At 52.0% G+C, this 13,168-nt stretch overlaps 6 protein-coding genes across 6 annotated transcripts; 2 read left to right on the top strand and 4 right to left on the bottom strand.

Annotated features, from left to right (window-relative positions):
* Positions 1–6: 6 nt before the first annotated feature.
* On the bottom strand, positions 7–2,628 carry EV422DRAFT_275201 (ABC transporter transmembrane region 2-domain-containing protein). The gene is made up of 2 exons (XM_053065900.1): positions 1,805–2,628; positions 7–1,743 (listed from the first exon to the last, which is right to left on the bottom strand). Exons 1-2 carry the CDS (start codon positions 2,318–2,320, stop codon positions 364–366), a joined length of 1,896 nt encoding a protein of 631 aa, XP_052921651.1. The 5' UTR covers positions 2,321–2,628; the 3' UTR covers positions 7–363.
* On the top strand, positions 2,531–3,543 carry EV422DRAFT_275018 (uncharacterized protein). The gene is made up of 4 exons (XM_053065899.1): positions 2,531–2,790; positions 2,872–2,957; positions 3,089–3,259; positions 3,326–3,543. The coding sequence occupies exons 1-4, from the start codon at positions 2,741–2,743 to the stop codon at positions 3,457–3,459; spliced, it is 441 nt and encodes a 146-aa protein (XP_052921652.1). The 5' UTR covers positions 2,531–2,740; the 3' UTR covers positions 3,460–3,543.
* A 1,095-nt stretch (positions 3,544–4,638) lies between these two features.
* On the bottom strand, positions 4,639–5,320 carry EV422DRAFT_275213 (uncharacterized protein). Its single transcript, XM_053065901.1, has 2 exons — positions 5,186–5,320; positions 4,639–5,120 (listed from the first exon to the last, which is right to left on the bottom strand). Exons 1-2 carry the CDS (start codon positions 5,203–5,205, stop codon positions 4,733–4,735), a joined length of 408 nt encoding a protein of 135 aa, XP_052921653.1. The 5' UTR covers positions 5,206–5,320; the 3' UTR covers positions 4,639–4,732.
* Positions 5,321–5,415: 95 nt separating this feature from the next.
* On the bottom strand, positions 5,416–7,348 carry EV422DRAFT_544499 (uncharacterized protein). The gene is made up of 2 exons (XM_053071395.1): positions 6,014–7,348; positions 5,416–5,948 (listed from the first exon to the last, which is right to left on the bottom strand). Exons 1-2 carry the CDS (start codon positions 7,138–7,140, stop codon positions 5,606–5,608), a joined length of 1,470 nt encoding a protein of 489 aa, XP_052921654.1. The 5' UTR covers positions 7,141–7,348; the 3' UTR covers positions 5,416–5,605.
* Positions 7,349–7,419: 71 nt separating this feature from the next.
* EV422DRAFT_275309 (TAP42-like protein) lies at positions 7,420–9,095 on the top strand. Its single transcript, XM_053065902.1, has 5 exons — positions 7,420–7,707; positions 7,778–7,890; positions 7,964–8,231; positions 8,299–8,762; positions 8,827–9,095. The coding sequence occupies exons 1-5, from the start codon at positions 7,549–7,551 to the stop codon at positions 8,960–8,962; spliced, it is 1,140 nt and encodes a 379-aa protein (XP_052921655.1). The 5' UTR covers positions 7,420–7,548; the 3' UTR covers positions 8,963–9,095.
* Positions 9,096–9,295: 200 nt separating this feature from the next.
* EV422DRAFT_571446 (uncharacterized protein) lies at positions 9,296–12,795 on the bottom strand (the record flags this gene model as incomplete). The annotated part of the gene is made up of 11 exons (XM_053072995.1): positions 9,296–9,331; positions 9,409–9,770; positions 9,844–9,971; positions 10,046–10,911; positions 10,980–11,270; positions 11,334–11,416; positions 11,479–11,677; positions 11,868–11,960; positions 12,022–12,102; positions 12,160–12,297; positions 12,367–12,795. The coding sequence occupies 11 exons, from the start codon at positions 12,793–12,795 to the stop codon at positions 9,296–9,298; spliced, it is 2,706 nt and encodes a 901-aa protein (XP_052921656.1).
* Positions 12,796–13,168: the final 373 nt, after the last annotated feature.

Genomic DNA, 13,168 nt, shown 5'->3' on the forward strand with positions numbered 1-13,168 from the left:
CGATGATTGTTACATTCTTCTCCTAATCACAGCGTACGCAGATCCCTCGCAAACGCATAACCTACGGCACAACAGAATTCATCACACCCAATGCCTTCATGACGCAACTGGAAGCGCTCGGAGCCGGAAGTCGGCCCACTGCAACGGCGTGATAGTGCGAAATGACAATCATTATCTATTCTCCATCTTGTATATATACTACCTCATCTTGGTACACTGCTATCCTGAATGCGATAATTGCCCACACAGGACTATACTGAAGAAGGCTACTAGTATCGCATGTCTATGTGCTCTGCGCATCTTTGCCGAGTCTGGATTTGGCAAGCTCGCGAGGAGCGGAAACGGTCCGTTACGTCTCGGATATTACGTCTCGGATATTTGAACGCTCCATTGGCCACCCTCCTCCAGTCTCAGGTTCCGGACCCGGCTCAATCCTTGCACCATCCGGTGACACGTAGCGACGATCGTCACCCCATTCTCTCTCAGTGCTCTATACAAGGCCGTCTCAACGTCCGGGGGCACGTTACTTGTGCCTTCGTCCACGAAAGCAAATGTCGGGCGATGGAACAACAGGCGGGCAAAGGTAAGACGTTGTCGCTCTCCTGGCGAGAGGAACGTAGACCAGTCGCGACGGGTCAGGTGATCCGGGTAAAGGTCGAGCAGGTGGGACAGACCAACGGTGTCTAGTAAGCCAGCGATTCCGGCATCGAGACTGCTCTGGCCATGGCTGTCCGGGTCATTGAACGAGGAAGGGTCGGGGTAGGCGATTTGTTCAGCGAGCGTCCCAGACGCCAGCAGATAAGGGCTCTGGGGCAGAAACATGATATCGCGATCGGCAACCATATGGTGGTAGGTGACCAAACCCGTCTCGACAGGCCAGAGGCCTGCCAATGCCCTTAGAAGCGAGGATTTTCCCACGCCTGTAGGACCGGTAATAAGGGTAGGGTCCTCCCCTACAGTGATGGTGATAGATAAGTCGGCGATAAGATGGCGATCAATTTCTTTTTCTTCACCATTTCCGCTGTCCGACGGTGCGAAGACAGACACGTCGTGTATGCTGATGGTTCGTTTCGCCGGCTCATCGTGCACGCCATAAGGTGCCGCGGGCACAGGCGAGGGCTTTGGGACGCACGACATATCGTCGGAATATGTCTCGTTCAGCTTTCTCATCAACTGTCCAATACGTGCCGCGTAACTCGCGATATCAGCGTATTTCTCCGAGAGTCGAAGCACCCCATTGAAACGATAGCTGAGGTACAGAGAAAAGAACAAATTCAACGAAATGAGGGCGCTCAGCTCCGCGGCTGGTAGGTCATCATAGTAGCCTTCGAAAATCCGCACGGCGAGAACGCTGTAGCAAATGATGCTGCCTCCATAGTCAGAAAAGGATGTCCCCATTTTGAGAATCGCCTCCTTGGTCACGATCAACGATTGAATCTCCAGAAGCCGATTCAATGCCCGCTGCAGAAATCCCTCTTCTAGTGCTTCGCCACGCAGGAACGCAACGGCTTCCGCGTTTTGCCGTAATCGAACATGCAGGAATCGGAAGTCACCTTCTGCACGTTCCTTCTGGAACACCAGGCCCACGATTGGCTTGAGCAAGTGACCACATATACCAAATGTTATAGCGTAGTATATGTAGATGAAGGCGGGTCCGTGCCAACCAGAAATGCGGGCTGTGTGATAGGTATAGTAAACCAAGAGTAGCGGCTCAATCACGAGTTCTTCCAGTAGCTCCCGTATCTATAGGGGAGATGCCTTCAGCAAATGAAGTTTGCAAACTTCTTAATGACCATCATCCTACCGTTTCAGAGAACTTATCAATATCCTGAGAAATACGCTGATCTGGATTATCGAGAATCCGTCCCTGAGAAACGCCAAAGAAAGCTTCCCGGGTGACATATTGCTTCTGAAGCTTTTCTGTCAACTTTTTCCTCGTTCTCACACAAAATGTCCCGCTCACGAAGTGGAGAGCAGCCTTGGTCACCGATATAGAGATGAAGAGACCAAGCAGAATTGCTACTAGCAGCCAAAAGCCCGAGACATCTCTATGGTTGAGGACGATGTAGAACTGTGGTAAACGGATTCCGATTTGGTATGCAATGGCCTGATTCGCAAAGCTAATCCCGATCAAGGCCACGTACAACCAGCGAATATTCTCTGGGGATCGTGAGAACACCGTCCTTAACACAAGTAGGACGGACGATAGGGTGCCTGCCGGCGACGTCTTGGTGATAAATTCATCTGGCCGACCTGGGGTATCTTCTTCGTTCGAAAGGGGGCTGTATGGAAGAGGGTTGCTGGTGCGTCGGGCGGGCATACTGATGCTTCCGGGCCCTACTTCAGCTTCAGCGTACGTAGTAGCAATCCAGGTAGCAATCCGGACGTGGGATGAATTGATCAGAGGCTTCCAATTTCAAACTCTCGCGCTCTTGCCAGCGCCACGGAGAAGACCGAGAGAACGCAGGATAGAACGCCAGCGTGTCCCCACAACTTCCACTTCACACCCTGCTTCTCATTGGGCATCTTGCACGTCCCCAAAGTCAAGGCTCAAGCCCCGCTTCTCCCATCTGGCCTCGGAGACGGTGCTTTCAATAGAACCAGTCAACCCACCACTCCAAAGTAGGAAGAATAAAAGCCGCCCCACCCTCATTCAAAGCCACCCCTGCAACCGGTAGCCTCTTTCAGCCGTCTCCGTCAATTAACTCTGCGCTCCAAAAAGCCACACAATGTCGGCCCCATGAGCGACTTCTTCAACCACCGAGCAACAGGACCGTCCCAGGACTACGTGTGAGTGTTGTCCATCCACTTCTCACATCCACTCTCCCCACTGCAGAAGTACTAACCCAGGTTGTGAGGCCTGTTGGATAGCGCACCAAAATGGCCCAGTCTGAGCGGCTTCGTCATTGGCGGCAACTCCGATACGTCGACTGATAATGTGCTTTGGTATAAGGATGGTGAGTTGTGTGCTGCATCGCACAACATTCATCCTCCCCTCTGCCCGTACTTCCCACGTCATCACCGCAAGATGGACTTCCATACCCCATTCCGCCCTATATATCTCCTCTAACCCCGCACCACCATCCAGAAATTATAATCTACACAATCCTCTGGACAGTGATCCTCTTCTCCTTCATGTATGGCCTTGCGGGCCTCTGGGCCTACATCGTCTTCCTGCGAAGCAAGTTCGGGATGGTATTACTCTTGGGCTTTGCAGGCATCGGGTTGTTTGCAGGGGCGAGCAGTGGGGCTGTTGTTGGTGAGTCTACAGTGAAGTGAGATATTGGGAATGTGGGATTTGTGGGGCTTATACAAACTCTCTTAGGGGTGTTGTTGGCGAGCGTTTATAACGCGGGCCTGTTTGCAATGGCAACATGGATTCCGTTGGCGTGGGCTTTGGTGCAGATTATTGTGGTGCTGATTTCGTCGGATGCGGATATTACGTTGAATAATCTGTAGAGATGCATGGGTTCGCTTGAGAGGAGGGAGGAAGAGGGGAGACAGAAGAGGGCAGACAGAGGAGGGCTACTTCACACAACACATTTTTGGGGATTTTATCCATTATGTACATATTCTGCAACCAGCACAAACACTATGGCATCTGTCCTTACACATTGCCTTGCCTTCCTACTCCCGTTTCCTATGAGCAAAGCCCACAAATTGCCGCCATCTCCAACACAATATCCCCAATATCTCCCATCCCATACCCGCCAAACCAAACCCCCTTCCCCATGCCCACTGTCTTCCTCCACCACTCCCTGTACACGATAATAATCGTGTCCGCCGGCGCCGCAACGCGCTTATCCACCGCAGGTAACAGAGTCGGGCGAAACGATGATCTGACGGAGGTTGGTGGGGACTTCGCAGATGGGACCTCTCGGCTGTAAGTATCCGCAGCGAAACGCGTTCGTTCGAGATCACATAAGAGGCAAAGGCGTGTAATGCATGGTTTTCTGTCAGCATTAAAACGCGAGAACATGATGATGATCTGCGGTAATAATATCCGTGGGCGTCGCTCGCTTACGCTTCGACACGCGCTGTCAAAACTGGTCAACTTCCTTGGCGCGTAGACTCAAAGCTCGAGGAATATAGGGGTGCGCGAAAACTACCAGCTGCGATGATCCCTGGATTCTGGCACCAAGAAAACAGGGGTATCGGCGAAAACTATCAAGTGCCGCGTGTACCCTTGATTCTCAAGGTCACCAGGCTTGCGAGAATAAAGGGTAACCGTCGAGAGATGTCAGCTGGGTTGTTCCCCTGGACTTCTACGTTCACATGGCATCGGGAAAAGGAGCATCGGTGAAAACCATCAGCTGGGCAAAATTCCCCTGGATTTTGATATCACCGGGCCTCAAAACTCCGTCAGCTGTTGTTTCCCCTTCTTTCTTCACGGGGAGCCCGCTTCTATATATCAAAGCTCCATCCCGGCGCTCGTCCACAACGTTGGGCTTCCCAACGCGTGGCAAGTCGCCGTGGGTTGCTGGGAGGGTGGGTCAGACTTGTGAAAGAAACACGTTTAACTCGACGATGACCACGTTCTTGTGACTCCAGTTCACGCAGGTGGTCTCAAGATGCAAGGTGTAAGTGCGCACTGATACTCCCCTGCATGTGTCGAAAGTGGAAGTGCGCTTAACCCCATTTCAGTGGACTGCGCATGCATATCGCGGTCCCGAGAGATACGTGCAAACAACCACTGGCGACGGTTTGACAGGAAAGCCGCTTGGCCTGCCTGTTAGGAGCGCATGGGCAATCGTATGGAAGGTAAGTGCGCTCTTCGTCGCGTCACATCTTTCTCCACTTGTATATGTAGGGAAGAGCAACCGCCAAGCACGACCTCAAACACCTCATCCATAGCATAAACGAATGTCCCTATTTGTCTCTTCTGATTCTCACGGACAACTTGCCTAACGAAATCTGTTTCCAAGTTTTCGGCCCAGTCAAGGGTTGTCCCGTCGTTCGCATCGTTTGGCCTGTAGATCAGGCATCCATTTGGATGATGCAGTGGAAAGGTGTCAGGTTGAGGTCGCTGAATATCCGAAGTGGCAGCAAAGGGCTTGCCGGTGTCTATTATGAATGGCAGATCTGGGTGAGATTTGCGAGATGGCCAGGATTGCATTGCGCTGGAAGAATGGAACTCAGTAGTCATTTTGGCGAGGTGATCGGGTCGGCCTCAACGTTTGCCTACCATTTTTCCAGGAACCTCATGGGCGGAATCCAGCAGAGGTCCGTCCAAGTCACTGACTATGAGCTTGACGTTCTCCTTGTTGATAGTTGCGAGGTCCATGTTAGTCGTTTGGTGTGTGGTTCCCAGTAACTTTCCAGACCTCAAATGCAAACTCCACAAGTCGGGGATCGACGCGGTGTCACCGAGCCCAGCCAAACGTCACGGCTTCCCGCCAGCGTGTGGTCTTTTGCCTCGCAGAGAGCGAATGTATTGTCAAGACAAGATACAAAATGCCCACTTTCGCGCATAAGGGGATCGACGAATAGGCCAGGAACGATGTTATATTCTGCCTAGATGCGGGTATATGTCTACCAGTGGAAGGTGCAACTGGACTAAAACGACGCCAATACACTCATAGATGCGGAGCAGTGTCATAACCATCTAGCTGATGTAAGGCATCATTCCGACACCTATCCTGTCGGTGTTCTCCATTGAGTGCGTCCCTGATTGGTGGTCGTGCGCGTGGGCAAGCGGAAACTGGGGTATCGAGGGTTGTTGCGGATCCAAAATTGCTGAATGATTATGATAGGGAGACGACAATTGCAAGGAATGCTGGTGTCCCTGCGTCGAGACAGCAAAGCCATCTACAGCAGGTGCTGCGACTGACATACGCCGATCATCTAATGACAAGGCACGAGAAAGCACCGAAGCGAGGTAGCAGTCTGAGCCCATGCGCATCCCGCTTTTGCTTCCTCCGTTGTTCTCTTCGGTGCTCAGATCTGGACTGTTGGAGAAGGAAGCTAAGAAAACGACATGATAACGGTAGGCTGAAGCAGTCTAGCACCGTACCTATTCCCAAGTTCCATCGAAGCGATATATTCATTATCCACTTCCGTCAGCCTACTAGTTTGAGATGTGGTTGTCCCGCAGCTGCTAGGATCAGCTTCATCGTCTGCGTGGTGCCCTTGATCCGTGCTGTCGCACTGCCGCGTATGCATACCAACTCCCAGTTGCCGTAGGTACAATCGTTCCGGAAGTGTGAGCTTTTCTGAATCAATGGAGAAGAAGGGGGCTTCGGGGGATGTCGAATGCGAAATAGCAGTTGGTGGGAATTTGATAAGAGCCAAGTGGGATGGATCCATCGGATTGGGCAGCGATGGCATCCTGACGTGTCTTGACGATGGCCGGGTATGAATATTGACGCCATAAGGGTTATGCCTTTGCTTGCTGCGACGCACTTGGAAGATGGGAACCGACGTATGACGACTCATGCTGCGACGGTCGACAACAGTAGTGGCCAAGAAAGGAGAGTAGGCGTTGTAGGATGTCCAAGAAGGATGTTGTTGGTAAGGGCTTGGTGAATACGGTCGTATCAGAGCCCTCTCCGAGTCAACGCTCCGCGACCTAGCCCTGAGAGGTTTTTTCGTTCCGGCGCTACTGCTCCCGGCCTCACTTGACCTGCCCGGCGTATCTTTCAGGAACACCAGCTCGTAAGCAGTGTTCCGCCGTATCCCTGGCTTCCTCATATTCGGGATTGTTCGTGGGGAGAAAGGAATCGTCACCAATCGCGGAAGGTCATTCACCAGAGGTTGGGTTGCGGGAAGTTGCTGTGCGGTGGTGTTATGCACCTCGAGTGGCGGCGAGTGTTGGCCGAACGAGGAGTATTCTATAGGAGCGCTCGGTCCGGCGATGCTCAGCGAAGGAGTTTCCTTGCCGTGGCCAATGTTCATGTTCAGTTCCAACCGTTTGCACAGGAAGGGAATTTCAGCGTCCACCTCCGACGTCGACATATGAAAGGACGAGGATGGCGCTTCTCTGGAGGCTACCGTGAGGCGTTTGCACTGCTCAACGAGGAGTGGCATTTGAGCGTCCACCTCCGACATCGACATTTGAGTGGACGAGGATGGCGCTTCTCTGGAGGCTAACCTCCGGATGCCCGAGTCGGACGTCAGTGCATCGTCGTGCTCGTCTGACATCTTGCACAAACGAAGGGAAGAAATTGACGCAAGTCAACAAAACTCGGTGCGGGCTTGACTTGGCCGTAAGCCCAAAGTGCCGTCCGTCACTAGAAGGAAGAAACGAAGCACGGCAGTATATATATATGAGGTGCGACGCACGGGAGAGTGAGTATAAGGTGTGGATGTGAGCGTGGGAAAAAGTAAGAAATGTTTGGAAAAGGGTGCGGTCCCAATACTGTAATGTAGGCCAGAATGTAGGCCCCGCTCGCAAACTTGACGTAAAACCCAGCGTAAAACCTTGCATAAAAACGGAGCGCGTTGACTTGGACGTGGCAAGGGCTTATTACTCCGGACAACCAACCACAGCGTATATACCACACTCTTCAGTCTTTCGGAAGGTCATATAATATTCAAAAAGGCAAGGACATGGCTGCAACGTCAAGCGACACAGGTCTCGTAGAGTCCATAGGCGCTCTTTCTCTAGGACAGGAACCGCGCTCTCTGCGTCAAGAATTCAGGCGGGGAACAAAGCTATATCGCATGCTCGAGGACTCTCCCCTCTCGGCCTCGGACGAGGCTTTCCAGGTGCGCTCATAGGTTCATGACTTTTCAAACCGATCCAAGTGTTGAAGAGAAGGCATTTGATGGTTTTTAGGCGTCTCTCAAAGAAACCCAGGCATCTTTGACGCGGTGTGCAGCACTAGTCCAAAGACTGGGTGTGTTCAGCAACAACGAGATTTTAGAGGATGTCAACACGAAAGACTTAAGGTGTGTACTCGGTTAGTTCGACTTGTATCGGCCCTCGAACGCCACGCTTGACCTCATATCAAATCTAATCTAGATACGTACTTGTGGACGCATACCTCGCGGATGTCATCGTCAAGAACGTTGGAGGGGATCGGGAAAACACGCTCAAAGCCGCGAGTCAGCGATTGGAGCTCTTTTTGGGGCAATGCGAGCAATTGGAAATCCTCTCCAAAGAGGATAAGGACTATCTCGAAAACGACATTCAACTAGATAAGGCAAAAAAGGCGTTCAACCCCGCCAAGCAACGTGAACAAAAGATTTTAAGATATAAGCGAGAGAAAAAAGCTAAGGCAACTTTGGAGGTGAGACATTGCGCATTCCACATCCCCATTTTTATCCTTCATCCATGACTGATGTCTTCATATTAAGGAGTTGGAGTCTCAACTGGCATTACAATCAAAATCAGCCGGGAAAAGAGGAAACGAAATAGACGACGAAGACGCGGATGACGACTCGTATGATGATGATCTAATGAGGGCCATCATACTAGCAACCATCGACATCTACATACAGAAGTCCTTGGAAGCATTGCGAATGATCGGAGAGGAACTCGAGCTTCTTCGCAATAAGGCCCCATCGACACGGTCATTGTCCATGATGGATAACTCTAACAGGGTAGAGGCAAAAGGTCAAGGACAAAGTCTGCGCTATGCTGGCGGGGCGGGCCCGCTGTTGGGAGGAAAGGGTGAAGTTCTCCGACCCTTTGTGATTACCTCACAACGTGAGGCCGTGCGGAGTAAAGTGTTTGGATACGGACATAACCTGCCAACCATGTCGGTGGAAGAGTACCTGGACAAGGAGATGGAGCGTGGCAACATCATAAGCGGTGGAGGGTGAGTGCCAAACAATTGGCCGACGCATCTGATTCAGAAAGTTGACCCTCTGGTGTCCCGTCAGGAAAATGCCCGAAGCCAAAATCACTGATGACAATGATGAAGCGGCCGTCGATGCCGAGACTTACAAAGCCCGTGAGTGGGACGAGTTCAAAGATGTAAACCCGACGGGATGGGGCAATCGCCACAACAAGGGATAGACCACGCTTATGGAGGGGGCTCGTCGGACGTCTCGTTCGACGCACTCCGACGATTGATTAGAAGCGGCGTAGTTGCATGCCCGACTTCGAATTAGGTTTCTTAGATAGCCTAAGGCAGACCTATGCGCGTTCTCCAAGTCATTCCACTCGGCTTTCCTCTGCGCCGCATACATCGAATGAAGCCATCGCCTACATCGATGGAGTCAAGGTCGTCTAAATTCAGTGTTTAGATAAAGCGAAAGGATACAAAATGTAGAATGATTTGTCTAGAATCTGGATAGCCAAGCTCGGCAACAGAGCCGAAGTGATCTGGGGGAAAAGGGACAGAACTCCTCATCGCCACAAGGCTGTGATCTTCTTCCCCTGTGCCTTGAAACCCCGACCAGAAACGTTAGATTGAGACGTCGGAAACCCAAACATCGCATTGTCAGGGTCGAATAACTCACCATCCTCTTGACAACGCTAATCCCCGCCAAACACGCCGTAATGGTCATTAACAAGGCCGAGTAGTTGAAATCCTCACTAATGACGTCGAATGTTTTGCTCGGATTCCTCCGCACACAGAAAATATCCAGTCCCCATGCGATCGCCAGTGACGTGGATTCCATCTTTGTTGCTGCCGCCAGCACGTTGCTGATTCCAGGGACATGGAGATCGTAGTTGGCAACGTCGCGGGAGAAGAAGTCGAGGACGGGGCGGTAGGGGTATAGCATCTCTTCCTTTTCGTCGGCGGTGGGCGCACCCACGGGCCGGCGAGGATCCAACCATCGTTTATTGACGCCGTAGAGATGACCTTCATCTAGTCCAACTAGATACAGCAAAGGAGCAGGATCTGTCAATGGTGACCCTACATGCTTGCGTCGGGGATGCCGTGGACTTACAGAGTAGTTCCTTCGTGGTAATCCCGGCTTTGGTGATCGTCGATCCAATGGCGTTGATCCTCCTCGCGAAGGCATAGGATTGAGAGATGACATGCGGCCGCTTTGCCTGGAATGACGAGAAGACATCGCTATATGCCAAACAGAGGTTGTAAGCAGCTGATCTGTCCCTCGTGTCAATACTTCTTCACTCAGATCAACTCACCTCTCGATCCTCTGATCCGGTTTAGCGCTTTCAAAGAGTTCGAATACGACAATCTCGTACGTCTTGACATTCGGTACCCCAATGTCCTCCTGCTTCTGCTGCGTTCCGGCCTTCTTCTTTCGTCTGCGAATCTTAGGCTTGGTCTCCTGCGCTTGCTCATCCATAGCCTCCGCCTCGGAAGGAGCTTCCCTTGTAGCAGCCTCCGGCCCGTGATTCCAGTATGTAAGAACCGCCCAGTTGTCAACCTGCGCAACGTGAATCGAAGGCACATCGGTTGAGACATGACCCGCGCCATCGTGTTCCGACCGATAGTGCGTGGTGCCAGTTACAACGTCCAAAAGGTAGAAATACGTGGCGGACGAGAATGATGGGTCTGAAGCATTCGTTCCTGTTTGCTTGAGAGTGGCCAGAGCGAGCAAGTTCGGGTTGAGGTACTTGTACAGCACGGATCGGTCGCCCAGAACTCGTCCAACCGAGGCAATGTTTTCCACTTTTGGCGGATTGCCGATTGCCGCAATCTTCTCGCCGGGGGGAAACTGAATCTTCCACGCTGGGGCCAGGGAGTATTCCCCAGATTTGGAGATTTCTGCAACATAGCCGTCAATGGTTGCCGCACCAACACCGTCAGTGAGGTATACACGGAACTCAGGCAAGAAACGCTCAAAAGCCTCTTGTGCAGGCTTTGTTGAAGGTGAGACGCGGATCTTCTTGTCCGCTCCGATGAGAGCAATGATGTGCGTTCGCTCCTCAGCTTCTTCCGCGGGGAGTTTGATGACTTTTTGCGAGACCGGGAAGCGTTCCAATGCGGATGCCGGATCTACCGCTTCGCCAGTCAACGCGTTGAAACGGTAGATGACGGTGTCACCCTGCAATTTTGAGAAGTAAGGTCAGGTCCCACTCCGTTATGGTCCTGATTAGCGCCACCAATCTGCACCTTTCCAGACTCGGCGATGGCCGCCAAAACCGGCGGGTACTTCACAACAGCACCCCGTACTGTCTCCAGTTGGCGGAACTTCAACTCAGGCAAAAACTTCTGCCACACAGTATTTCCGCTCTCAGTGTTCACTGCGAGAAGCTTGCCCTTCTCCGTGGCAAAGATGACCAGTTTGCGAACTCCCAACATGTCCGCAAACAGCTCGTCCGATTTGCCCGCTGTACGATTTGTCAGATTCCAGATTTTCTCATCGAGACCCTTGAGGCCCTCAGCCAGCTGCGCGGGATAGTCCTGAAAAAGCACTCCTTTGAGATCGACACGTGATGGGGCGGAATGCCTGCATATAGCTCCTACCTGCAGTTTGACGAGATGGGTGCGTAAACGACGGAAGTACCGCTGTACTGGCGATATGCTCGCTGTCTCTTCCGGCTGTTCATCTAATATGGCCAGTCTCGTCAAAATACTGCCTCAACAAGTCCTTGATCATTCTGATCCCTACCAAGCTCATCATGTTCTTGCGAAAGCAGGCTCTTCTCGGGCAAATCGACATATTCAGCCACGGCGCTGGCGGTCAACGATTCATCTTTGGACCATACTACTCGTCCATCCTTCAGAACATGAGTGGACCCATCTTCGGAAACGGCAAAGATGGAAAAGGCAGGCGTTCCATCCTTCTTCACGAATACATCCAGGAAAGCCTAGCGAACGAGCGGCGTTAGTAGCCAGCTACGAGAATGATGCGCCTCATCGAGCATTCACTAGTGCTCAGATATCTGTAGTAAGCCCAACATTCCACCGAGGGACGTCAAAGAGTCCCTTCAAGGTTGTAGGAATCCAATCGTCGTCATCTCTGCACCACTGGCCTTAGATGGACCTGTATGTGCTCACCTTCTTGATGTGTCCATGAGCCTTGGCGTCGAATGGAATCTGGAATGTGCCGATGGGCTTGAGGGCCGAAACATCCACGAGATCGACGTTGACCTACAACAATCCATGTCAATTTACCGCTCGCACGTGGATCTCGTTTTGTTCCGAAGCGCACCTGTTGACCCGTCTCCGCTACAGAAGCGATGTAGCTTACGCCAACCGCTTGGGAACTCGCGACGAGAGTCTTTTGCCCCTTCTACATTTGGCTATAAGTAAAGTGTTGAACGTGAAGGAATGGTTATTCAGAACGAACCTGAGTCTGGAAGCTGTGAAGGCGTGTTTTCGGATTGCGAACGATGTGCAATCCCTCATCATTCGTAAGTGCAATCTCTGGGTGAGTGATATCAGAGTGCAGGACGGCTGTGACTTTCGAAGTTGGCAGCTGGAAGACCTATAATCGATTGTGTTACGCCTGACGTCCGAGGATCCTCCGTGATCTCTCTCTGAATTGACGCATTACCTTTCCGAGATCCTCAACCTCAGCAGGCTGGCCCAGTAGGTGTCTGTAAGCCGTCTCCGCGCTATTCCAAAGCAAGTAGGCCAGCTCCCCATCGCCAACAAGGTGGATGTCCTCAAGGCGGCTAATGAGCCCGTGGGGTGGCTGGTATTCATCCTCAATCTGACCGCTGTTCTTATCCACCTTCAGGACGGAAACTACGAACCCTCCTGCATTTGCCTTTCCACCGACAATGTACAAGGCGTTTTTTTGATCGAGTGCCTTCGTATATGTTGCTCCACTTTTCGAAATAGCTCGCCACACCACTTCGCCATCTTGACTAATTCGCGACGCGGTGTTGCCTCCGGTCACGGTGACAATGTCGTCTCCCTGGAAGATCGCGTCTGCCGGTGCAGCGAGGTCCTTCACCTCCGACACGAGCTCCCACTCCATGCTTCCTGTCTCGGAATCCCATAATCTCGTGTTCAGAGTCCCTCTCCCCGAAATGGATATAAGTCCTATAGATCGAACCATGTTAGACCTTGAGTGACCAGTCCCATCCGCCCACAACGTCCCTCCCTACCTTGCGTTCCGGAGCGCAGCGCTTTGAGCTCGTCAGAAGGATCCAACACTTGTCTCCACACTATAACGTCAAACACCCCGGCCTTTAGTTCGCTGACCTTTGGTGATGGAAGTGACTGGGTGATCTACCATTTGACCCGTCCCGTGGGTTGACCGAGGCAATAACGTTCTTCTCAGTGCCTACAATTAGCTGCGGCTTCCCATGTGGGCGGTTATATGAAACGAATCGTGGTGTACCAACTAA

The sequence above is a fragment of the Fimicolochytrium jonesii genome, assembly GCF_025526975.1.
Source record: "Fimicolochytrium jonesii strain JEL569 chromosome Unknown EV422scaffold_34, whole genome shotgun sequence".
NCBI classification, from domain to species: Eukaryota; Fungi; Chytridiomycota; class Chytridiomycetes; order Spizellomycetales; family Powellomycetaceae; genus Fimicolochytrium; species Fimicolochytrium jonesii.

Bases quoted from the DNA above. Each gene is read 5' to 3' on its own strand.
- EV422DRAFT_275201 (XM_053065900.1), bottom strand. From the start codon at position 2,320: ATGCCCGCCCGACGCACCAGCAACCCTCTTCCATACAGCCCCCTTTCG. The intron at 1,744-1,804 runs GTAGGATGATGG...TCTCCCCTATAG, and splicing joins TTGATAAGTTCTCTGAAACG to ATACGGGAGCTACTGGAAGA.
- EV422DRAFT_275018 (XM_053065899.1), top strand. From the start codon at position 2,741: ATGAGCGACTTCTTCAACCACCGAGCAACAGGACCGTCCCAGGACTAC. The intron at 2,958-3,088 runs GTGAGTTGTGTG...ACCACCATCCAG, and splicing joins TGTGCTTTGGTATAAGGATG to AAATTATAATCTACACAATC. The intron at 3,260-3,325 runs GTGAGTCTACAG...AAACTCTCTTAG, and splicing joins GAGCAGTGGGGCTGTTGTTG to GGGTGTTGTTGGCGAGCGTT.
- EV422DRAFT_275213 (XM_053065901.1), bottom strand. From the start codon at position 5,205: ATGAGGTTCCTGGAAAAATG. The intron at 5,121-5,185 runs GTAGGCAAACGT...CCATTCTTCCAG, and splicing joins ATGAGGTTCCTGGAAAAATG to CGCAATGCAATCCTGGCCAT.
- EV422DRAFT_544499 (XM_053071395.1), bottom strand. From the start codon at position 7,140: ATGTCAGACGAGCACGACGATGCACTGACGTCCGACTCGGGCATCCGG. The intron at 5,949-6,013 runs GTACGGTGCTAG...CTTCTCCAACAG, and splicing joins TCGATGGAACTTGGGAATAG to TCCAGATCTGAGCACCGAAG.
- EV422DRAFT_275309 (XM_053065902.1), top strand. From the start codon at position 7,549: ATGGCTGCAACGTCAAGCGACACAGGTCTCGTAGAGTCCATAGGCGCT. The intron at 7,708-7,777 runs GTGCGCTCATAG...GATGGTTTTTAG, and splicing joins CCTCGGACGAGGCTTTCCAG to GCGTCTCTCAAAGAAACCCA. The intron at 8,232-8,298 runs GTGAGACATTGC...CTTCATATTAAG, and splicing joins AAGCTAAGGCAACTTTGGAG to GAGTTGGAGTCTCAACTGGC.